The sequence below is a fragment of the Macrosteles quadrilineatus genome, unplaced genomic scaffold (assembly GCF_028750875.1).
Source record: "Macrosteles quadrilineatus isolate MER2022 unplaced genomic scaffold, UCM_ALF_1.0 Scaffold_7__1_contigs__length_78375512, whole genome shotgun sequence".
NCBI classification, from domain to species: Eukaryota; Metazoa; Arthropoda; class Insecta; order Hemiptera; family Cicadellidae; genus Macrosteles; species Macrosteles quadrilineatus.
In genome coordinates, this window is record NW_026542600.1 from 66788377 (window position 1) to 66813701 (window position 25325).

The 25325-nt window shown below is 34.9% G+C and overlaps 1 protein-coding gene across 1 annotated transcript in view; it reads right to left on the reverse strand.

Annotated features, from left to right (window-relative positions):
• The window catches only part of LOC128998776 (Golgi SNAP receptor complex member 1), a 40243-nt gene extending 16241 nt beyond the window's left edge, over window positions 1–24002 (reverse strand). The window contains exons 1-3 of the mRNA XM_054425129.1: window positions 23808–24002; window positions 14259–14364; window positions 1741–1816 (exon numbers count right to left, since the gene is read on the reverse strand). Of these exons, the coding sequence (XP_054281104.1) occupies window positions 1741–1816; window positions 14259–14364; window positions 23808–23823 (198 nt within the window). The 5' untranslated portion in view covers window positions 23824–24002. The remainder of the gene's footprint in view (window positions 1–1740; window positions 1817–14258; window positions 14365–23807) is intronic.
• Window positions 24003–25325: the final 1323 nt, after the last annotated feature.

Below are 25325 nucleotides of genomic sequence, written 5' to 3' on the forward strand. Positions count from 1 at the left end.
CCCAAAACTCATGGTAAATGTACTACGCTCTAACTGCTACGCTGCACCCAAACAATTGTAGTAAATGTACCACACTCTAACTACTACGATGCACCCAAACAATTGTAGTAAATGTTCCACGCTCTAACTACTATGCTGCGCCCCAACTAACTATTACGCTGCGCCCCAACACTCAAAGTAAATGTACGACACGACACTCTAACTACTATGCTCCACCCCAACACTCATAGTAAATGTACGACACTCTAACTACAGTAGAGTTCCGTTAGTCCGAAATGGTTGGTACCAGACCCATTTTGGATTACCAAATATTTCCGATTAAAAGTTTTTTTTTATTTAAAAAAATATTTTTTTTTTTTTTTAGGACGCTAGGCTCGAACCCGGGATTGTTTTTTACATTACTTTAGGCTAGACTTAGGGGGTGCAGCATTATCACTTAAATAAAATCCATTTGTGATTTGGCGGCATTGGAACCCAGGACAAAAATGAAAAAATGTTACCGGTAATAAAAAAAAAAATGGCGAAATATTTACTAAAAATACTCTATTAAACAAATCTATCTCGCCCGGCCTCTACAGAATACTTTGACCAGGTATAGCTAACTGTGTTAAAAGTTACATAAAAATATAAAAAATTTAAAAAAATTTTTAAATAAAATTTTTTGTTTCGGATTAAGCCGACTTTTGGATTACCGAAGTTTGGATTATCGGGACTCCACTGTACTACGCTGCACCCTAACAACTCTAGTAAATGTTCCACGCTCTAACTACTACGCTGCGCCCCAACACTCAAAGTAAATGTACAACACTCTAACCACTATGCTGCGCCCCAACACTCATAGTAAATGTACGACACTCTAACTACTATGCTGCGCCCCAACACTCATAGTAAATGTACGACACTCTAACTACTATGCTGCGCCTCAACACTCATATTAAATGTACGACACTCTAACTACTACACTGCACCCTAACAATTGTAGTAAATGTTCCACGCTCTAACTACTACGCTGCGCCCCAACACTCATAGTAAATGTACGACACTCTAACCACTATGCTGCAACCCAAAACTTATAGTAAATTATTTTTCCAATGTTCATGGTGGTTAGGGAATATAGACTGATTTTTATCTTACTTTTGTACAATTAAAAAAACCTAGGATTTATAACATTATAAATGATAACAGTACACCCTCAATTAACAGCGGACCTAGACTGATGGGACCTAGACTACCTCGGTTACCGATAATCTCGGATAACATGGAGGTCTCTAAGATTTTGAGTTTAGAGGTACGGTACAACATTATGAAGTCAAATACTTGTATAACCTAAGTTTTGAGAAAGTTAAAAGGTATATAAAAAGGTGTATACAAATTTATCAATTGCCATTACAGAGAAACGTTTTTTTAATAAGGAAGTGTTATAAGAAAACAATAACTCAAACATGCTTAACTCTTTTAAAAGAGTTTTGAAGAACTTAACTGTGTCATTTTCATTTTCTAGGTTACTGCGAATCATTTATACGTTAAAATAATAAGCTACTTAAAATTATTAATTAGAGCAAATCATATATTTCTTGCTATTTTAATTTTACTTTCAACAGAAACATTTTATAATCTTAACTATTCTTTTCTGACTGGAAATAAAAAAAATAAAATGATATATATAGGCCAAAACGACCTTGGATAATACGAGGACTCGGATAATCAAGATCCTACTATAGCAAGTCTTCAAGTGCTTACCTTAGATAAGAGTTGCTCTATTTCAACTGCTACCGAATCGAACACATGTTCTGTTGACAGTAGAGGCTCCATATCACTAGAAAAAAATACACTCATGCAATAATGTACAGTACCTATTTCAAATAAGACCATAGCAAACTTTTCTTTAACTAAAAAAACTCAGACGTACCATTTTACTCAGACCACGTCCATTTTGTTGTTGGGACTAAAAGAAATAATAAATCTTGTAACGTTAATTTTTCAAAAACTTACATTTAAAAATAGAGTAGAACCTCTTTAATCCAAACTAATTGGGACTGGGGGTTGTTCGGACTAGTGAATAATTCGGATTACAGAACATATTGTTGTTTTTACATAACAATAGCTAAAATGGATCGTAATTGCTATGAGAAAAGTGAAAAATGCTTAAAGTAAAATACAGTGCAGTGTTTACTTAATACAGTAGTAGACATAGTGAATAAACAGTACTGTATATTACAATAGAAACAATTACGGTGTGTGTTCAAAAAAATACAGTAGCTTATACAATAAAGAACTTCTGTACTGTGTATAGAGTACCGCAATGAGACGTTCAAATTAGTTGACGTTCGGACTAAGGGGGTTCGGATTAAAGATGTTCTACTGTTAATGTAAATTCTTGTTTAGTACCAAATTCAGATTTAAATATTATTTTGTGGAGCTACTATTACTGTCGCTTCATGAAGACGACGCATCCCCACCACTGCAGAGGCACTCACGCACTGACCGGCGTCGCGCCCAGACGCACGCTACCACAACTCCCCATAATGAACATTTAATTAATTTGTTTTTTGTAAACTCTGACACGTTATTATGTATCAATATACCCCTCTTTATGTAATTTCTGAGTGAGTCATTTGTCCCCCGCTACACTATTGTCTACACCGCTCCTACGATGACAGCTACCATCCACCCCGTTGATGCCGCTCTTGGACCTGCTTCGGACAACCCTGGACCACACCAAGGCCTCCCAGACTTCCGTAGAGGTATTGGTAGCTTCACAAACCGTTTTGTTTAATTTTGTCTGCCCGCAGTTATAAGTATAAATTTGCTAAACCGCTAGTACCAAACATTCTAAAACAGGTTATAACTAATAGCGATGGGTTATCTTAATAATTTAAAATCCAACAATTGTGGAGACAATGCTCAAAGTAATATAATAACAAATACACAAAGGAACCCAAAATCAAGGTGACATAAAATTCTAAAATCCTTTAGTACGAATTGTGGATATTTACAGGCATGCACTGTGGATGCGATACTCCCTGGTGTGGATTAACGTCCGCACGAGTGAGTACTACGACTATCCGCAGTACTATCCTGATAATTAGGCCAATTCGTATACACCAAGGCAAAAATGTGGTTCGGATTCCACTATAAACTGTAGGTCCCTTAGTTGCCATTAGCTGTATGGGCTATTAATTAACAGCTGTGTCTAAGGAATGTCGGCCTTAGTCACTAACAAGACTACAAGATCGCGCCACTCATCCTACACTCATCTACATTCATACTTGGCTTAAAATACCTACTTTGTATGGTCGCCATTTAATAAGAAAGTATTAAAGTATTAACAAAAAAAGAAGTCATAGGCAGAGGTACCCAAGGGGGTAAAGAGCACACTTGCGCTTTGGGGATTTTTGACTTCTGGGATTTTCGGAGGAATTTACTTTACAAATTGTAATTAATGGTAATTAAATTTTTTTTTAACTCATGCCCTTTATACACTTGGAAGAACTTGTTGGCTATTAATTTTTAACATTAGTTCATCATAACAAAAGAATGATATCTTCATGAAAACAAGAGTTTTTTTTAATTTTGCCACAATCACTGTACAGTGTATACGATAATGTTGTCTTCACAATCGGGGGAAATGTTCAAGATCAGTCTACTATAATGATTTTCCTTGAGATTATGTTTAAAAACATAGGCCTATAGAATATATACATATTCATTGGTTTTGAAGCCTAACAAAGTGGTAGGGCAAATAGTTGATTGTCCTAAAGTCACAGAGAGATGTAGGGAGATAAGGACTAGGGGTTGTAGGAATTCCACTAAAATGGTTTCAATCATATTTAACTAATAGGAAACAGTTTGTAGAAATTAGACACTTAAACAATCATAACCAGATGGTTACAACAAGATCACAGTTGAGAACAATTAAACATGGTGTACCACAGGGTTCTATTTTGGGTCCTCTACTATTTCTTACATATATCAATGGATTACCCAATGTTATTTCAAATTCAACAAGAAATACCATCTGTTTATATGCCGATGATTCTAATCTTCTTGTAAGCGGAAAATCTGCTGTTCATGAGATAGAAACATCTGCCATCGATAACTTGATGAACATCAATAATTTTTTTCAGATCATCAGCTATTATTAAATCTTTCCAAAACTAATTTTACACGCTTTAATCTAAAAACTAATACCAACTCAGATTACCCAGCACTAAAATTAGCCGGTGAAGATATACAAATTATTGAGAACACTAAATTTCTAGGGTTATACATAGACAGTAAATTAAGCTGGAATTATCATACTGATCATGTGGCAAATCGAATGTCAACAGGCCTATTTGCACTTTATCGATTATCAAAATGTTGTAAACTTGAATCACTAAAATTGGTTTGTTTTGCTCATATTCACTCACATTTATCCTTTGGTATAAGTATTTATGGAGGAACATCACAAGCTAATTTAGACAGAATTTTAATTCTCCAGAAAAGAGCAATCCGCATTATGTTAAATTTGGATTGGCAAGATTCTGTTAAGGAAAAATTTGAAGAACTAGGCATAATGACTGTATATAGCTATTATATCTATCAATGTATATTATATACTGTCCAAAATTCAAATAATGTCTCACTGGTAGGGGATTCTCATCAATACTGTACCAGAAACAGAAATAACTATGCAACACCTTCCCATAGATTAAGATTTAAAAAAAAAAACCAATGTATATGGGTATAAAATGTTACAATGCTCTTCCAATAAAATTAAAGGACTATACAAAAACTAAAAAATTTAAAAATAAGCTAAAAATGTACTTTTTAACTAAACCCCTGTACTCAAAGAATGAATATTTCCTTCTACATAATATATTAGAATAAGAACATTTTCAATAGTGATTATGTCTTGTACTTTTTTAGGATTAAGTATTATGATTTTGATCCAATGTAATGACGCAATTCGTGCACATGTTTGCAAATTATGAATAAAGTTGATTTCATTTCATTTCATAAAACTATTCCATTTTCCCCAGTCCCATAGAGGCTACCTAGTCTAGCATTCGTGGTTACTTAATTATTTCTGGTTTGGACGAGGAGACCCTTCTAACCCTCTTTCATGAGCATAGCCATTTCATCATTTGAAAAGTACACAATTAACGTGGCTATTTCATCCTCCTTTTAATTTTGTTTTTTTAATGCTCATAATGTTTTGTATTGATGGTTTGTTCTTTTAATGGGTTTTAAAATTAGTTTTAGTAAATCCTTGAAATTTGTGTTATGTGAGAAGGAGACAGGTGGCTAAGTTATGTAGGAAAGGTGATAAAGGGGAGAGCATGAAATGAAGGATGAGGGGGGAGGGTTATGCTCCTGAGCTTCTGAGGGTGGGCACCTCTGGTCATAGATAAACAGGCCTATTGACCCTTAATTTGCTACCAAAATATTCCTCATTATCTTTTATTGGGGAAAGTGTTAAAGAATAGCTGCTGGGTTTAACTCCTTCATTATATTTATTCATTGTATTTCTGGGTTTAGACAAATAAAGTGTGTTTTGTGACTCTTTCACTTTCATTGCGCTTTCAAACTGGCTAGGTAGCTGAGATGTTATAGTGATCGCCTAGCAATCAAACATAACCAGTCCAAATCCCAAACAAACCCAACCTACAACTCGAGACTATATCACTAACTCGCAACCAACCCCAGAAAAACCAGCCGTTTAAGCAAACACCACTGATAACCTATCAAATAGACCACCAAAAACTTGCAAGGCCATTTCCCGCCCATAAAGGACTAAAAAAAGATAAACAAAACTATCCAAATTGATAAACAAATAAGCATAACAGGAAAACGCCTAAAAACTCTCTATATAATTATTCAGCAAGGACTACAAAAGAAACTGTGTCAACTCGAATTTGAACTTAACATTTCAAAACCTGATATACTATTAATAGCTGAACATGGACTCAAACAGGATCAAATGCAAAACCTGAATATCCTACTAATATTATAAATGAGAAAGTTTGGATGTATGGATGTATGTATGTTTGTGACAAGTAAACGCAAAAAATACTGGTTGGATTGGGCTGAAATTTGGTGTAATGATAGCTCACATTCCCGATTAACATATAGACGCATTCTTTCTCAAAAGTCCTTTCGGGCAGGCCCCAGGGGCTCTGGAGTTTCCCATGTTAACCTTATGATTAATCATATTTAAAAGGAATAAAATAATTTTGTCAGCAGTTTTAAATACACAAGTTGGTTCTATGATATTAATTAACAAGTTATAAGGTTTACCAACAGGGCGCAGTAGACTACTATTAATTTTAATATAAAACTTCAGTATAGAATATTTTTTAAAGATCAAAATGTTTCTATTTTGCATCCTCTTCCCGTTGCAAAGCACGGGTACAACAGCTAGTAACAAATATATCCTAATCAGCAATTTCTCAAGATACAAAAATAAATGGGGAGGCGTAGCTGCCTAAACCAAACAAAACAGCGACACAAACTTCACCAAAATCAACACAGACGACCACTGCGAGGAACTGACATCGGAATTTGTGGGACTATACTACAAAGAATATAATTTAAACATTATAGGGGCATATAGATCACCATCAACCAACTTGGATAGCTTTCTGCATAACTTTGACCATCTTGTTACAAGCTTTTCAAACAAAAATAAAGATATTATCTTCCTCGGGGATATCAATGTAAACACAAAATGCTTATATGTGCAGATAGTCACGGACGGGGCCTATCTTATCATATAAATCGTTTTTCAAAATCTTACGAGGCTGTTGGATTTCTAAGACCGGGAGGTCAAGCAGAATCTATCCTAAATAGGAAAAACATTGAGGGAGAGAAATTGGGCCCTGAAGATGTTTTGGTAATTGCTTGTGGCTCGAATGATATTGCTCGGAATGAAGCGGAAAGAATGACCACCCTTGTAAAAGACACCCTGCATAAATATGAGAGCTCCACAATAGTTTTAGTGGATTTGCCACATAGGCATGACTTAAAAGAATGGTCATGTGTAAATAAAGAAATAAGAAAATCTAATAAGACACTAAAAGACTTAAGTCAGAGTTTTCCAAATGTGTCTTTGGTCAATATTAGCGTAGCTGAAAGACATCTGCACACTCGCCATGGGATGCATTTAAATAATAAGGGGAAGCAGTGGCTGGCCAAAAATATCTGTGATGCTCTTGAAAGAAAAACTGATACGGAAGTGCCCAGTTTGTCTGTTAGTCTTGATAACAGCTTTATGTTAGCTTCAGCTTCACAACTATCTTTGGCTTCAAAGGAGTGTCACAGTGAATTACAACATCGGGAGTCACTTGATGAGGGTAATGCTGAAACAACGTCTGTAGTAAGGCCGAGTCCACAACTGAGGAGAGATGAAGATGATACATTATCGGAAAACCTCTCTGCTGTACATCCAGTTTTACCACCATAGGCTCACTTAAGAAGGTCCACATCAACAAGGAACATTTAAAACTCTTTTTTATTAATATCCAGGGTTTACAAAATAAAATAGAAGAAGTAGAAATCTTACAACACACAATAAATTATTCAATCATTTGTGTTGCTGAACACTGGTTAAAGTCTGAAGAAATTGACTTTTGCGTGCCCAATGGACTTGTACTAGGAAACAGCTTTTGTCGTGGGCAGCATATTCACGGTGGTGTGTGTATTTTTCTTGATGATCAGTTAAAGTTCAGGAAAATTGAATTGAATAAGTTTTCTATTGAGGTGGATTTTGAGGTCACGGGTATTGAGCTCATAGACTTTAAATTGATTATTGTTTCCCTGTATAGGTCACCTAATGGCTGCCCTGAAGTATTTTTGCAATCTTTAGAGAGTGTCTTAAAATATTTGATTACACTTAATAGTAAAATAATCATATGCGGGGATGTTAATGCAGAATTTGATGTGACAACTCAAAAACAAACAGTTGGAAAATTCTTGAATACTCTTGGACAATTCAGTATTTATTGCGCCAACGATAAACCAACAAGAGGTAAATCCTGCTTGGATAATGTAATGACTAATTTATACACACAAGACTATAAGTGTGAAGTTAAAAGTGTGGATTTTTCTGATCATGATGGGTTGCATTTTGAAATACATACCGGTAAAGACAGTTCACCATCAATTAATACTTCTAACAGGACAATGGAGTTTAAAACTAGGCCAGTAACACAAAACAAAATTTTTTAGTTTAAAACATTGTTAGCAATGGAAGACTGGACAAATCTTTTTACAATTAATTTATCTGCAAGTACTTGTTTTCAGAATTTCTTTAATCGATTCCTGCACCTATTTGATTATTGCTTTCCTGTTAAATCTGCCGTTGAAAAAAACATGAAGAAACATAAAAAAAGGCATATAAATCCTATATATAGTTGGTACACACCTCAGCTTAAACAGATGAAACAGTTTATTCTTATCTGTAAAGACATGTATACAACAAATAAAACTGAAGATCTGCTATTGACATTGAGGAAGTTGAGAGCCAATTACAGGCATGCCTTGAGAGAAGCTAAGAGACAAAACAATGACCAAATAATTATGAACTCTTCTAATAAATGTAAATCAGCATGGGCCATCATCAACAAGGCAGCAGGAAGAGGATCTAGAGTTGTGACAAATCCAAACATACAACCGGATGACTTCAATAATTTCTTCATTTCTTCCGTAAAAGAAATCTATGAAGGTGTTGACTCGTCTTCTAGAGTAGCATTGGAATATGTGAAAAATGTCAACGTGTCTCAACCAGTTTCCTGTGTTTTTTCTTCTGTGATGCCTCATCAAGTGTTACATATTATTCAGTCAATTAAAACCTCTCCCTCAAAAGATGTTTATGGTATGTCCAGTGAGATATTAAAAGAAGTTGCATTAGAGATACTGGAGCCGCTAACATTTTGTCTCAATAAGTGTATTTTGGATGGAGTTTTTCCTGAATGTTTGAAATTCTCCAGAGTGGTACCCATCTATAAAAAGGGTAACCCTGATTTGCCTCAGAGTTACAGACCCATATCATGCATTCCTATATTTGCAAAGATCTATGAAAAAATAGTAAAAGACCAAATTTGTAACTTTTTTGAATCCTCAAATTTGTTTAGTGATTCTCAATATGGCTACCGCTCTGGCAGATCCACCATTCAAGCTATAGATGTCTTGGTTAATGAGTTACTTAGAGCCTTAGAAGAATGCCGTTCTGCTCAGATTACACTGTGTGATTTAACGAAGCCATTTGACACGGTAAATCATGACATATTACTTGCCAAGTAAAAATACTATGGTTTTGATGGTAAAGAGTTGAAATTGTTGGAGTCATATTTGAGACATAGAAAGCAGATCGTAGATGTAGGAGGTGTTTGTTCCCAGATTTTAGATGTTTTATCAGGTGTACCACAGGGATCTGTATTGGGGCCAATACTTTTTATAATTTTGATAAATGATTTTAGTTTTAACAATTTTAGTTTTACTACAATATATGCAGACGATACTTCCCTTCTGAATGTAAGTAAGTGTATAGAGCACCTGGAATATTTGTCAGAAGAAGCCCTTCTGGATGCAATGAGTTGGTTTGAAGCTAATGGTTTGTTTTTAAATGAAGGAAAAACACAAAATTTGATAGTTTCTTTAAAAAAAGGTAATTTATATGATGTAAATAAGGCTGTAACATTGTTAGGTATAAGTATTGATGCTAGTCTTTCATGGAAAAATCAGATTGATATTGTTTGTAAAAGGTTATGTAGAATAATATATTTACTGATTAATTTAAAAAGACAAGTAACTAAGGTGTGTTTAAGGATGTCTTATTTTTCCTTTTTTGAAAGTATTTTAAGATATGGCCTGACAGTTTGGGGAAATGGTATAGGCATGGATAGAATTTTAATCTTACAAAAAAAAGCAATTAGAATAATAATGAATGCTAAACCGTCAGAACATTGTCAACCATTATTTGTAGAAGCTAATGTTTTAACCTTTGTTAATCTTTATATATATATGATGTTCTGATGTTGGTAAAGAAAAACTATCCATCGTTGCCTAAAAGAGCCATATTCCATGACTATGAAACAAGAGATAGACATCTCCTACAGTTACCAAAATGTAGATTAACCAAAACAAAGAGTTACCATAGTTATTTAGGTCTTAAGTTCTTTAACAAGTTACCAAAAGCCTGGCTGAATTTATCAGAATGAAAATTTGCAAAAGTATTGTATTCCTGGCTAGTAAAAAATCCTTTTTATGACATAGATGACCTTATTGTAGACAGATTAGATATTGTATTTTTGTGACATTTATTTATGTATTATATGTATCTTTTGACAGAACAAATATTTGTTGCCTTGATATTTTGTTATTGCTTGTTAAGTTTGACGATGTCTATTACAATATGCGTATATTGTTGAAGGAATAAAGAATTTGTCTATTGTCTATTTAACATACTAAACCCTACTAGCCCAGACACGATAAAGCTTACAAACTTCCTGAAAGAACAAAATCTAGAGGGTGGGAAAATACCATTTACAAGAATTACTCCAACTTCAATTACCAGCATTGACATCTGCCTAACAAACCTATTTTTTGGGATGAAAAACTGATCAAGCACAGAAACCTGACCAATCTAGCCCATGACAAATATATACTGAGCAATACTGAGGAGGATAAGAAAACATACTCAAACTTAAAGAAAATGTACGACACCAGCATTAAAAAAAATAAATCGGGACAAATCATGAAAACAATAAATGAGGCACCAAATAAAAACAAAACCAAGACTGTCAAACAAGGAGCGAAAAAACACAGAAAAAAACCAAGAAAAATCTAACTCTACATCTCAATGGAAATGAAACCACAAACCCAATTGACATAGCCAACGGATTCAACTCCATCTTCATAAACCCTGGAAATAACCCAGGACACAGCAAATAGAACAAAACCAAAACAATCAAATTACATCTATAAATGGACTTACAGGACTGGCCCAGTTTCAACCCATATCAAAGACAGAACTGGAAGAAATCTTCAAGCATCTCCTACCGAAAAACTCCTCAGGCCTAGATGAAATACCGAACAAAATTATTAAATTTTTTTTAAAACGAACTGATCTCCCCCCTTGTAAATATCATAAATGCCTCCATTACTCAATCAACAGTTCCTACTGCAATGAAAAAAGCCCTTGTATACCCTAAATACAAAAAAGGAGACGACAGCCTTCCGCCCTATTTCATTCCTTCCAGTTTAATAATCAAAATATCTTGAATAAATTATAAACGCCCAATTGGTATCATATTTAGAAAAAAAAAAAACAATATTCTAAGCAGCAACCAGCATAGCTTCAGAGAAGGAAAGTCGACAAACACAGCTCTCACCCAGCTGTGCAACTCCATCACTGACATCTGGGAAAAAAACAAACAGCAAACGGTATTTTCATTGACCTAGAAAAGGCATTTGACAGTCTGGACCGCAGGATTCTTCTGAAAAAATTACAAGAAGTAAAATTACCGAAAGCCCTCCGCTGGATCCAAAGCTACCTGGAGCACCGAGAACAACTGGTGGAAATAGAATACTTATCAAACAACCATATAACAATATACAGATCAAAATTTAAAAAAAACCATCACCGGAATACCACAAGGATCAGTTCTTGGACCATTATTCTTTCTCATCTACATAAATTGCCTCCCAACACTCTTCCCCCACCCCTGACTGCACATGCATCATGTTTGCCGACGATACAACCATAATTGCCCCCATGACAAAAGACGTAATTCAAATTTAAAACATAATACAATCAGCCAGTAATATAAGCCAAGACATGAATTTAACCATAAACAAAACTAAAACCAGTGCACATTGAATTCAAAGTTAAAGACAGAACTAACGGTACCTAATAAAGAAGCAGCTAGACCACTAACCGAAAACAGCATAGTTACAGAGCAAACCATACGAAATTCCTGGGAGTTGCCCTTGATGCAATTTTAAACTGGTAGAAGCACCTAGAAATTCTACACTCAAAACTATCATTGGCAATTTTCACAATCAGAAGAATCAGAGATATCACAAATACATCAATAGTAATAACAGCCTACCATGCACTCTTCTCATCTCATCTCAAATATGGACTTATAGCGTGGGGAGGAGCAGACGAAACTCACCTACAAAAAATCATTACACTTCAGAAAAAAGCTGTCCGAATCATCGCAAGGGTCGAAAATGAAGAACATTGCAAGCCAATATAAGATCCTTACCCTAACCTCCCAATACATCCTTGACACAATCATCGCCATCAAATCAGATCCTCCACAAACCAGACAAGAATACCATCAATACAATATTGGGTCAGGGGCAAATCTCAACCAAAACTAACACAGACTACACAGAACAAGTAAAACCCCTACATACATGGGAACAACACTCTATAACTCTCTTCCTCAAAACATAAAATCGATAAACGAAACAAAAAAATTCATCACTAGCCTTAAAAAATATTTCCCAAACAGGTCATACTACAATTTAAAGGAATTTTACAGGACCACAACAATGTAACACACCTCTAAAAATAAAAAAAAATAAATCACAAACACAAACATATACATATAACACAAACATATAACACACACGCATAGATACAACAAACCCCCTCTAAGAAATTGACAACTCTCCGGGCTCCACGACTGCAAAGAGGAGCGTCGAAAAAAAAGAAGATTTTTAATGTTGTAAGTTAAGAATAAGAAAATAATTATTTAAACGTAAGGTAATGTTTGGTTGAAAATTAATAAATGGAGGAGACATTTCGTTATTGGAATAGCCATGGCTATTAAGAATAAGAATCACTTACCCTTTAAACATTTTACAAGGCAATAAGGTTTGTCATTTGCTACATAGTAAATTGCTACACAATATTAAAATGTAGCAAATTAAATATTTCACAGTAAAAATAACAAAGATAATTTAATTAAAAAAGTTTAAAAAAGCTGGTCAGGTTTAAAATCTACTAATAGCAGGTACATAAGGAAACACTAGGTACAAAATATAGGCAAAATAGAATTTAAAATAGAAAAAGTACATAGAAACAAATTATACTAACATGGCTGGATTGTAAAATATAGATTCTGAAACAAGAATTAACTAAAGGTAATGGTTAATAAAAAAACAAATAGATCAAAATGGTTAAAAATCAGAAACAAGTTAACTTAAATAAAATGACTAGAGTGACACTAAAAACTAAAAGAAGTTGGGGTCATTGCATTTGCTTTCAAAACATCAAATTAGAAATATCACTTTTGAAAAACTCATCTAGTTTATAAAAAGGGGCGGCTAGTTAACCATATTTACAAATCAGTCTTAAACACATCATAATTTAATTACAGTAACATGGTGAGAGATAGAATTAAGATTGTTTTAAAAATTCATATAAGGCTAAGTTAGTTTATATTAAATTTGGTTAGGCCTACATCCATCTGCTAGAATGCACTTAGTATAGCCATTGACTATTGGATACAGAAGAAGACATCCCATCTATATGGATCAGCTGTCGCCAATTTTTTACTAAAAAAGAATGTAGTTGTGTGAGCCAGTCACAGATTGCGCTAGTGTCTAAAACTCTATTTTGTACTTTATTTCTCGTTAACTGACATAGTTGCTGGGTCACAACAGTTGCTATAGCTCATAATTAAGTCATTCCATCAGTTTGACTTGGTAAAAACCATCATGTAATCGGCATAAATCAGTAATTTAGATCAGCGCAATCTGTAGGTGGCTCACATCAACTAAGACAAATTTTATTAAAAACCTGGCTACAACTTTAACATGGGGATGGAATGTCTAAAAGGTATAGCTCTACCCAGAAATCGATTTGAGGGGGAACGGGGCGGAACGGAATTCCGGAATCTCTCTTTTGGAAAGATAAAAATATTGGCACAAATAGATGTATAAATAGGTACTAATCACATTAAATAGGTTACAAATCCGGCATCTCATTTTTCACAAATCGAGCACTGGTTCTATTTGTCATCCATCTGTCAAACATAGCAAATGTAAACATGATATCTAGTACAAAAAAGTAGAAAAAATCCTTTCCTTTAAAAGCAACGGAAAAGACAGTAGGCCTACAGCAGTAATCTAGGTATGATTCTGCACAATCTCATGTAATTTTAAAGGTAAAATCCCATTTTACTGTAGGCCTGATGTAAGAATTTACCGGTAGTTAAATTGTATATGTAAAAGTTAACTATTTTAAGATGTTACTTTACCTTTCATTGTTCTTGTAAGTGTTAACTGTCCCTGTACCAAGTTTGCTGAATGAAACCAGCTTCAGATCTATTTCATTTTCTAGTTTCCTCGCTTGTTTACGGAGATCTGAAAACAAGACTACTTAAGTTACTGATACGAAAGAAGACTAAACCCAATCAAACTAAAAAATAAAAGTGATTCAAAATGTTGTTAACCTTCAAGAATTACATACATGAACAGTTTTGTGAGAAATTTCAAATTAATTTATAACCCAGTAACCTTGTTGTAAAAATCAGGGTCTACCTTGCATGAAATGGGGTAGTAGGTTTCTTTTTTTTATGTTGTTTTTGATAGTACCGAGATGCTAAATCCAAATTTTCGACCTCGGCGACCTTCCGGATCACCTCCAAAACGCTTAAAAATCGGCAGAATTACGCAATATTTTTACGTTTGTCCGATTTTGACCCTGAAGCATCACTTTTTCATAAAGAACAACCATAACCATTTTTAAAGTATATCATATACCTATCATACTACCTATCATATAAGACCAAAATGGTTATTACAGGCCTAATAGTTTTCAAGGTATGACTCCGCAAACAACGGCTAAAATTACCAAATTTTGAATTTTTTAAAGTTTGGCTAACGTTAACCCTTAAGCATAACTTTATCGTTATTTTTCATTAAAACAACCATAATTACTTTGAAACTGCATTAACTTACTCACAATTTAAGACCAAAATGGTGATTATAGGCCTAACACATTGAGAGATATGCCCCTTCAAGGTTTATAAAATCTTCCATAAATGTTTGTATTTTAAGATTCAACTTTCAAGCTATTCAATTTTGTCAAGTTTTATAAAAGAACCATAATAAGAAATAGACAAATTTATTTCATTTCGAGTACAGATTGTGTTATAAACATTTATTTTTAAATGGAAATAAATCTATTGTATCTGTCTACATAAACACACACGTACATTGTTACAATAAATGGTTCTCGGGGATAGAACACAGGCCTGTGACGAACGGTATTCATTTTTACGTAATTTTGATTTTGAATTAAACTGTTTACAACATAGAAATACCAAATAATGGCTTAAATACTATGATTTTGAATACCGATATGACTTTTGTAATAGCATAAAGAGTGTATAAAAGGATTACAATCGTATTTTTTCCAAATAAACCCAATTTAAGGGGTCAAAAACATTACGTAAATTAATTAATTTGACCTAACACATTTTGTGTCTTAAACTTTGAAATGCTTAAAATTGGCTTGAATATTATAATTTAGAATACAATTATGGCTTTTTTTAATTGCATAAAAAGTGTATGAAATTAATACAACTATAAGATATACAAATAAAGCTCATTTAATAGGTGAAAAACATTACGTAAACATTGATTTTGCGTAACAGATTTTCTGATTTCAACTTTAAAGTGGCAAAAAAGCTTAAATTTAATAATTTTGAATAGGATTATGGTATTATAAATTACACAAAGAGTATATAAATGGAATACAATTCTTACTTAGACAAAAAAATCATATTTAATGAGTGAAAACATTACGTAAAATACTCAAATTGTTTTTGCTAACATTTTACTTAATTTGTTTATTTCCTTGCAGTTTATATATTTTTAACGCTTGAAAATGCTTTATTACACTGAAGGACTATATACTCAATGGTATAGAACCAATTTAGACTATAAAAAGTCAATAGTTTGCTTCATAATTCAAAAACAAAGTCAGATTTACAAGAATTTAAGCGAGTTTTGTTGTGCAAACCATACATCATTTGTTAATATTTTTCAAATTAATCACTATTGACTTTTTAAAACCTCATATATAAAAAAGATACTAGTTGGAGCAAGGTAAGAAACCAAAAAATACCAATAAAAACCTACAATTTACGCAAGAATTAAGTTTTAACACAGGAAAGAGCTAAAGACCACCCACAGTGCCATGGGATTTATGGACACCTGTGGTCATTATTACCTACAAACAACCATGATATGACTCATGATGATGACATATAGTTTTTTTTGTCAGATATTGTAAATATTTGAATTATATACATCCTGCAGTTAATCCCATACTGATGGGTTGAAGCGTTCAAAAGTTATAGGACTTTGAAATTTCAAATTGAGACAACTTTTTTCACCCAAAAAAAATTATATTATTAGTCTTATTTTCAATTAAGTTCTTGAAATTTGTTACAATTTGTCCTCTTGATTTAAAGCTTAAAGGTATAGCATACCTAAAGGTTGTTTAATCTTATTCCTTATCAAGAAATTGTGAAAATTCATAAGCATGCAGGCAGGCAGATCCAGTGTAAGAGTTCCTTATCTATTATCAGGCTCATGTAAGGATACCTATACCCATGTCCTTCTAGTGTCAGTGCTGTAGTTTGAACAAGTTGGTCCTTCCCCCCACTACTGCTCAGTTCATACAGCACAGACAGGACAGGAGGTCCTGAGGAGTGCCAGTAAATCCTGACATAAAAGAAGTAATATATTGCATGGCATAACAACAGCAAAGTTGAAACCTTTTTTCACTGTTGCATCTTCATTCTTTATATCAATTCCTCTTGATAGTACTGTATAAACATTTTAATTACAATAGATTTCTTCCATAAAAAACTTATAATATGTTGTTGAAATTAAATAAATTTGTTTATATTCTTATTATGGTTATTTTATAAAATTTGATCAAATTGAACAACTTGATTCTTAAAATACAAACATTTATGGAAGTTTTTATGAAACTTGAAGAGGCATATCTCTCAATGTGTTAGGCCTATAATCACCATTTTGGTCTTAAATTGTGAGTAATTTAATGCAGTTTCAAAGTAATTATGGTTGTTTTAATGAAAAATAACGATAAAGTTATGCTTAAGGGTTATCGTTATCCAAACTTAAAAAAAATTCAAAATTTGGTAATTTTAGCCGTTGTTTGCGGAGTCATATCTTGAAAACTATTAGGCCTGTAATAACCATTTTGGTCTTATATGATAGGTAATTTAATATACTTTAAAAATGGTTATGGTTGTTCTTTATGAAAAGTGGTGCTTCAGGGTCAAAATCGGACAAACGTAAAAATAGTGCGTAATTCTGCTGATTTTTAAGCTTTTTGGAGGTGATCCGGAAGGTCGCCGAGGTCGAAAATTTGGATTTAGCAACTCGGTACTATTACAAACAACATAAAAAAAAGAAACTTACTACCCCATTTCATGCAAGGTATAATGCGTTAGGTTACTGGATTATTAAGCTTCAATTTGTAATCAGCAAAATACTAAGTCAATACTTTCTTCCACAAATTCATTTGGCTTCCTTCGGTCACTGTAAGTTAATGGAAATACCTGGATCCAGGGATATATACTACAGCAAAACTAATGACCTAGAGCCACACTATAAATTTGTTCCCAATCTTCAAAGATGATACTGAAGATAATAATTTTTTAAAGGTGCCTTTTCTACTGTTCGCTGATGACATAATGCTCTTCACAGAATTCAACTCTCACACTGACTGTCAACTACTTCAAGAAGCCCTCGACAATGTCGTCAGTTGATGTATAGCGAATGATATGTTAGCAAATCCTGTCAAAACAAAAATTATAACGTTCATTAGGAAAAAGAACAACTTGGAAGCAGACTATTTCCTTGACGGGAACAGGGTGGAAAGGTGCACCACTATCAAGGACCTGGGCGTTCTGATTGATGCATCGTTTACATTTGGACCGCACATAAGTCACAAATTTACCAGGGCGTCACGCATGCTGGGATTGATCACGCAACGATCCTGTTCAAGGCCTTAGTTTGTCAGCTGCTCGACTAAGCCTTAGTGGTCTGGGCGCCCAACCTCCTCGGTGCAAAAACGGTGTTTTTCACACTTTTGATTTGGGTGCGACTTTTGGCTGCCTTTTTTGAGTATTTCCAAGAAGTTTATGGTATCAATTTGGCATTAATTTATCTAGTGTATTACTCGACAAAAAAATATAAATTAGATTTGTTACTTCAATTAAATATGTATTCCAGCAGTTCTAATTACATTACCCTATATGTAAAAACAACAAACACTAGAATACATGCCATACTTGTTTCATTTGGTATAACATACCTTTAGTGAAATACCAGCTTTCATTTGAGCTATTGATTATTAAGATCGGACTACCTAAAGCACACTGCTGAGTCACGAATCAACAATAGGCCTAATTATAATTGTTTTAGTACTTATCTGCAATCAATGATACGTAACTCTATTTGTATTTTATATGTCTTGGTCCATAATTAATTTGGTTGCTTTTAGTTCCATGGTTAATTTTCTTTTAAATACGTTTAACCGCAAGGACTTGACTTGGGGTCTTGGGGATGAAGCTTAGAAAAAAATTTAACCCTTAAGCATGCATGCTCGTTTTCTTTACGCTGGGTCTAATAATCGTAGTTAAATTAGTTTTTACTGCAAACAAGTAACTTATTACTTGTAATATTACAAAAGTATAATATTTGTAAAAAACCATGGAAGCAGTAAATATGTCAAGAATTAGGCTAATACATTTTCGGTTTAACACGTTCGCTGCTGACCGCTAGATGCCGGGACGGCGCCAGGAGCTGAACTAACGCTCGTCGCTGCGTAAACATTGCTGCCGATACACTTAATTACAGTAAAAACAACAGTAGTTGTACTGGATGGCAATGTTCTGCAATAAAACTGGCTTTGGACATAGTACTAAGTGATTCTGATAGATAGCAGCACTACCCAGGTTGCAGTCGGTAAAGTAGTGTTGCTGTCTAGATAGCAGGAAAGAGGTGGGACAAAGCCCTGTTCTAAACGACCCTGGTGGTGATTTTGGGAAACTACCTATATTTTTATTGTCAGAAAAGAATGTCCCCACGAGCTGCAAAGAAATATAGGACGCTTGTGACGAGCTGGCTGATCCATGTTAATGTTAAACATCAATGAACGGCGACGTTCCGGAACGTTCCTAGCTCCTGGCGCCATGGCCCATTTGACGTTCCTGAATGTCCGTAGCAGCGAACGTGTTAAAGAAAATAGGTAGGTACTGTAAAAAAAAAATTAAAAACTTTCTTGATGATGTATGTTTTTCTTTAAACATCCTCGTCCTTTGGTTAGTTTAGTTTAAACAAACTTCACAAATATTTTAGATTTGTCCCTTGCACATTGGTTTTTTCAGGTTTTTACTCTTAAATTTGGTCTTGGTATCTTTTAGTCGTGGGCAGACGGTGCATGGCACCTTTGCATCACCGGCTGGATCAGTGGATTCTATGGAAACAATTCCATCCAATTGGTTTACAGATACTCCTTAAGTTTTTGGCAAACTTTCAATACTATAAAAATTATTAATAATAAAGTTACAAAGTTATTAGGTAATACTAGGCCTTATTATGATGATAAAACTGAGACACTAGTACATGCACGTGGGTACACTAGACCCCCCCAATGAACATAGTACCGGTAACACATGCATGCACGTTGGGGTATGCCAGACCCAGAGTGGTGTTAACAGGTCGATGATTCGGTCAAGACTAAAAACCCTGCTGCCAGATGATGGCATATGATTTTTTAGGCAGCTACTGTTATGCTCACCAGGGTTGCCACCATACTTGTAAAATTATGACAAAATTAACGTACATGACACGCACGGTTAAGGGTGAGTACCTAAAATAAAATAACTGTTTGCAGTTAATGATTGCAGGTAAAAATGATAAAATCAGCCAAAAATCAATGCAAGGCTGCATGGGATGTGGTGAGGTCAACTACCAGCTGTCATGTGCACTACAAGCTACCTTCCACAGCAAGGGAGACCACAAGCACAGAGACCACAGCAAACTACTTTTTAGAAATCTTCAAATCCCTACTATTATTAACGTTTATATTTATGACTTAATAGTTTATATCTTGGAAAATCAACATCTTTTAAAATTTAGAAACCATACTCATGATCATAATACCAGAAATAAGAACCATGCCTCAATAGAATTCCATCGTTTAAGTAAAACTCTAAATAGTCACATAGTTTTATCACTTAAAGTGTACAACTTTCTTGAATCCATGATTAAACTACACAGTATAAAGGATTTCAAAAATAAATGTTATTGTTGGCTGACCAATAACCCGTTTTATAATTTGGAAGATTTTTTTAAGAATAAAATTCTTCAGTTGTAATTATTCATTTAGAATATGTATTATAATATGTCTCCCTTTGTTTAGTTAGCTATAAGTATTTTATTAATTAATTAACTTACTATGCTATAATTTTAGCTAGGTATCTTGACAATGTCAATGATTTGTACAAATTCAAAAGACAATAAAGCATATTTCATTTAATTTTCATTTCCAGCCCTGATGATTTTAAAGATTTTTTTATTGAGTCTGTGAACAACTTTGTGACTAGCCTAGGGCCTGTTAGAGACATCCAGCAGGAGGCCGGAAGGGACTTGCATATTTCTACATCATTGGCAACCTACCTCTTCAGCAGAGATTTTGCGCATTGTCACCAAATTTATGAACTCTAACAGCCCAGAGTTTTATGGAATGTCTGCATCTTGGCTAAAGAACATTATTGATGTCATATCAGCCCCTCTGGCCACTGTTATTAATGGTTATTTGGAAAATGGTATTTTCCCCCAAAGCCTTAAGACCTCAAGGACTGTGCCAGTCTATAAAAAGGGCGATCGAGAATCTCTTGCCAGTTACAGGCCTGTCTCCATAGTGCCTGTTCTGGGGAAAGTTATTGAAGCCATAATATTAGCCCAACTGACACAGTATTTGGAGACGAACAGCTTGATATCAGATGGGCAGTATGGTTTCAGAAAAGGGAGGTCCACCACTGGTGCGATTAAGAAGTTGGCTGACTGGTTGGTGAAGCATTCGAGGCTGGTGACACAGTGACTCTCACAATGTGTGACTTGAGTCGTGCCTTCGATTGTGTTAACCACAATCTTCTGCATGGGAAATTGAGAAGTTTGGGAGTGGACAGCGTGGCACTGAAGACGATTGACTCCTATCTGGCTGGAAGGCATCAGGTTGTCTCTGTGGAGGGCGCAACATCCAAGCCCAAGAGTGTTAGGTACGGTGTCCCTCAGGGATCGATTGTAGGTCTGTTGTTGTTCCTCGTTTTGATCAATGACCTTGATAGAGATGGAGGGGTGGTACTTTTTGCCGACGACACAACCCTGGTGTCACGGGGGCCCCAAGTTGAGCTGTCCACTGCAGATGCCAACCAACATCTCTCCGTAGCGTCCCGCTGGTTTGAAGAATATGGGTTTCAGCTCAGCCAAAATGAAACCCAGACACTGGTCTGCAGTCTGGCAAGAAATGCCCCACCTAATGAACCAGTTAAGCTCCTTGGATTCCATCTGGACAGGAAATTGGCGTGGAACAATCACATAGGCAACATTAGCAGCAAACTTTCAAGCAAGGGTGTGCTGTCGTCTGCTCAAGCTGCGAAATTTTATTACTGAACAGTACAGTAGAACCCCTTATAACCGGCCACCACGGGACCAAGCCCTTGGCCGGATAACGATTTGGCTGGATAAACCAACCTACAATGAAAATGATAATTCATACCAGTTATAACAATAGGTAATCAATATATGCAGTGAAAAGTCTCATTCCAGTCTGTTCTGGGGTTATAAAAAAAAATAAACATGTTTGTAATAAGAAAAAAAAATATTTGTAGGTTAAAATTTTTTTTTTTTTTTTTTTTTTTTTTAAAAAGAGGTTGGCGGCCTCTTTTAACCTTGCATTTGCCCGTCCACATAGGCTAAGCGCCTGTGCGTGGATCGTTTACAGCAAAGCAAGGAGTGAGCCGGTACAGTACAAAGGTGAACTGTACTGATAAAATGTTATCGGCAGTGACCAGGATCCGAACCCACGACATCGCTGCCTTGGGCCCGAAGTCCGCGACGCTACCGACTGAGCCACCGACTCACTACCATCATTACTTTAAATGGTTAAGTAATGAAGAATGTACAAATATTATGATTCCAGGCGACAAATACTATTAATGATGGTAAAAATGACTATCAATTGGACTTGAAAATCATTAGGACTTAAATGGTACATGCATTTCAACCACAGAATGTGATTTCAACTCAACATTTTTATCCATTTTGTAAAATACAAAAATTAATAATATACTGTACTGTACTAACCCTACTTTGGAAATAATCAACCAACTGATCAAAGGTTAGGCCTACTAGCTCAACTTAGTATAGTGACACAGCAAAAAATGTATAAACAGATAAATAGTAAGAACAATTTATTTGATGACTTGAGCAGTCACAAAGACTAGTGCTTGAATCTTAACTTCCGTAAGCTGTGAGAAAAACATTTTGATATTGGCTTCCTGAAAGGGGCCGGATAAACAGAGGACCGGTAAAACCAAGGCCGGATATGAGGGGTCCTACTGTACCTGCTTAACATCTATCATGCCATGTTCCACTGTCATGTGAGCTATGGCCAACTACTTTGGGTCATACCGTTGATGTTGAAGATATATTAGTGATCCAGAAACAAGCTGTAAGACATATTACATTTAGGGACCGCCTTGCCCACTGCAAACCCATCTTTGCAAGGCTGGGGATATTCACGGTTTATAGCCATTACATCCTCGTATGCTCACTGATGATCCATGACCACTGCGACAAGTTCCAACTTCGTTCAGCGGTTCATGACCACCAAACTAGGCAGCGCGGGTTACTTGATGTGCCCAGGGTTAGGCTGACGAGATCCCAGAAGAATTACAACACGGGAGCAATTCAAATCTATAACAAGCTGCCCAAATCTATCAAACAGCTTGAGCGAAAGCTTTTCTTAAAGAAGCTGGTCCCTCTACTCAAGTCAAGAGCCTACAATTCCCTAAAATAGTTTTTTGGAGACATTTTCCCAGAATTTTCTTACTGATCCGCCTATCAATATGCCAATGTTGTAAATATATGTTTTGTATTTATGTCGGTTTGTCTAAATGTATAATTTTTATTTTGAAAGTATGACGCCATCAATCGCTTTTGGGTAAAAGATGAAGATACGGTACCTAATAAGGTACAGTAATAACATCTAAGGGTACAGTTCCATCCAAACTTATGGTTGGACCTTAAAAAATAGCTTAACATTCTGAGTACTGTAACAAGTCTTAGCATTATTTGTTAAAATCATATAGGTAATCTTGATCAAGACAAAATTACTTAGGCCTAGACTAAATAGGCTGTTTTATGCCAGGTTTTAAGGCGTCATTTCAGAACAAAGGATCTAGGCCTTGTCTATCTATACATTTTGGCAACTAGACCAACTATGAGCCATTTCTTTTTAGTGAATACTGAATACCGCCATACTTACTGCAGTAAGTAACATGTAAGTAGTAATTAAGCAGTAAGTATGGCGGTATTCACTAAAAAGTCATGGCTCAAAACTATTGTATTGATTAAGCCAAAGCTTCTACCTACCAAAAGATTAAGTTTATTATGGAGTAGACACAAGAAATGTTTTAGCCTAAAAGGGTATTTTCATGCTTGGGCTATATTATCTAAACAGGATTCATACTAACCTTCCCACTCTATCATTTTTTAACAGGAATTTTGACAGATTATATCACTGGATGTGTTACAAGTATTTCAAAATATCCACTACAGCTTATGGTATAGTATAAAAACCATAAATATTTTATATTTCTTGTTCTAATGTTACTATCTAACTTTCTGCTGGTATTGAAAGAACAACAAACATGACAATGCCATGATGATCTTCCTCTTCTACTAACAACACAAACACCACAAACTTTTTTTTTCTATACACACACATTCATAATTGCGATTTCCAGCTTAAACATATGGCATTTGATGAGTTAAGTGAAGATTGGGCATAAAAGTAAGTAAAGAAGTGAAGAGTTGATTTATTAGGACTACATGCATATTCACATAGCCATAGATTAAATGACTTTTGAAATTTGGAATAGTAGTAATAGTACAATGACTTTGAATAGGACAAGTAGACTTCCCGGTTCCTCTCGTCATAATATTGTAAAATTTGAAGCTTTGATTATACATATCTAAAAATGTATATAACGGGGTAGCATAATTTTATCACACTGAAATTTTACCCCCTGTTTCGTTTTGTATGTATTCGGTTTCTTGGCCTTGGAAAGAATACCCCCTAAACTTACAGGATAATTATTTTCTCTCATTAGCCAATAGCTCAACTGAAATCACTTGTGAAAAGGTTATCAAGTCAACCAGATTTGCTTCAAAAGTATGATAACGTAATCAAAATACTCCATAAACAAAATACTCCTAGGACTGGGTTTTTCCCTTCTCGAACTTTTTTAGGTAAAAATCATTCATAGCTCAAACGAGTACTGCTGCTAGGCTTATGATAAATCTTTGCACAATTAACATTCAGTGCATGCGAAATAAAACTAATGAAATCGAAATTTTAAGCCTTGAGAAGAACATTGAAATTTTGTGTATTTGCGAGCATTGGCTCTTAAGTGATGAAATTCAGTTTTACAATACAATTAGTAATTTAAAACTACCAACATACCGTTGCAGGCAGTCAGCTACTGGTGGGGTGGCTGTGTATCTCAGTAACAAACTTGGCAGGTAATTATAAACCTTTGGACTTAAGTGGTTTCTCTGAGGATCTCCAGGATGAATTTGCAGGTGTAGTGCTGCCTAATCTTTCAATGGCGGTAATAAGCATGTATCGCTCTCCTATGGTAATGTATATAGATTTCTTGAATTGCTTGAACTTTGTCTAAGTTACCTTACAACCTTTTTAATCCTCTTTTTGTGGTGATTGGAACTGATCTTATCAATTTGCTTAGCTCTGACAACCACGCGTCTGATTTTGTAAATTTGATGCGAACTATATTCCCTTCAATCATCGAACCAACTAGGGGTCCTGCATCTTTGGTCACTTTTCTAACCAACTTGGACAGAATGTGGTTGCGGTAAGTGTTGACAATATTGCAGATCACAAGCATGTTCTGCTGTCGGTCACTACTCCGACTGTGGATCAACATCACTAGGTGTCCTCAAAAGTGTTATCCTTTCAGAGTCTACAGTGA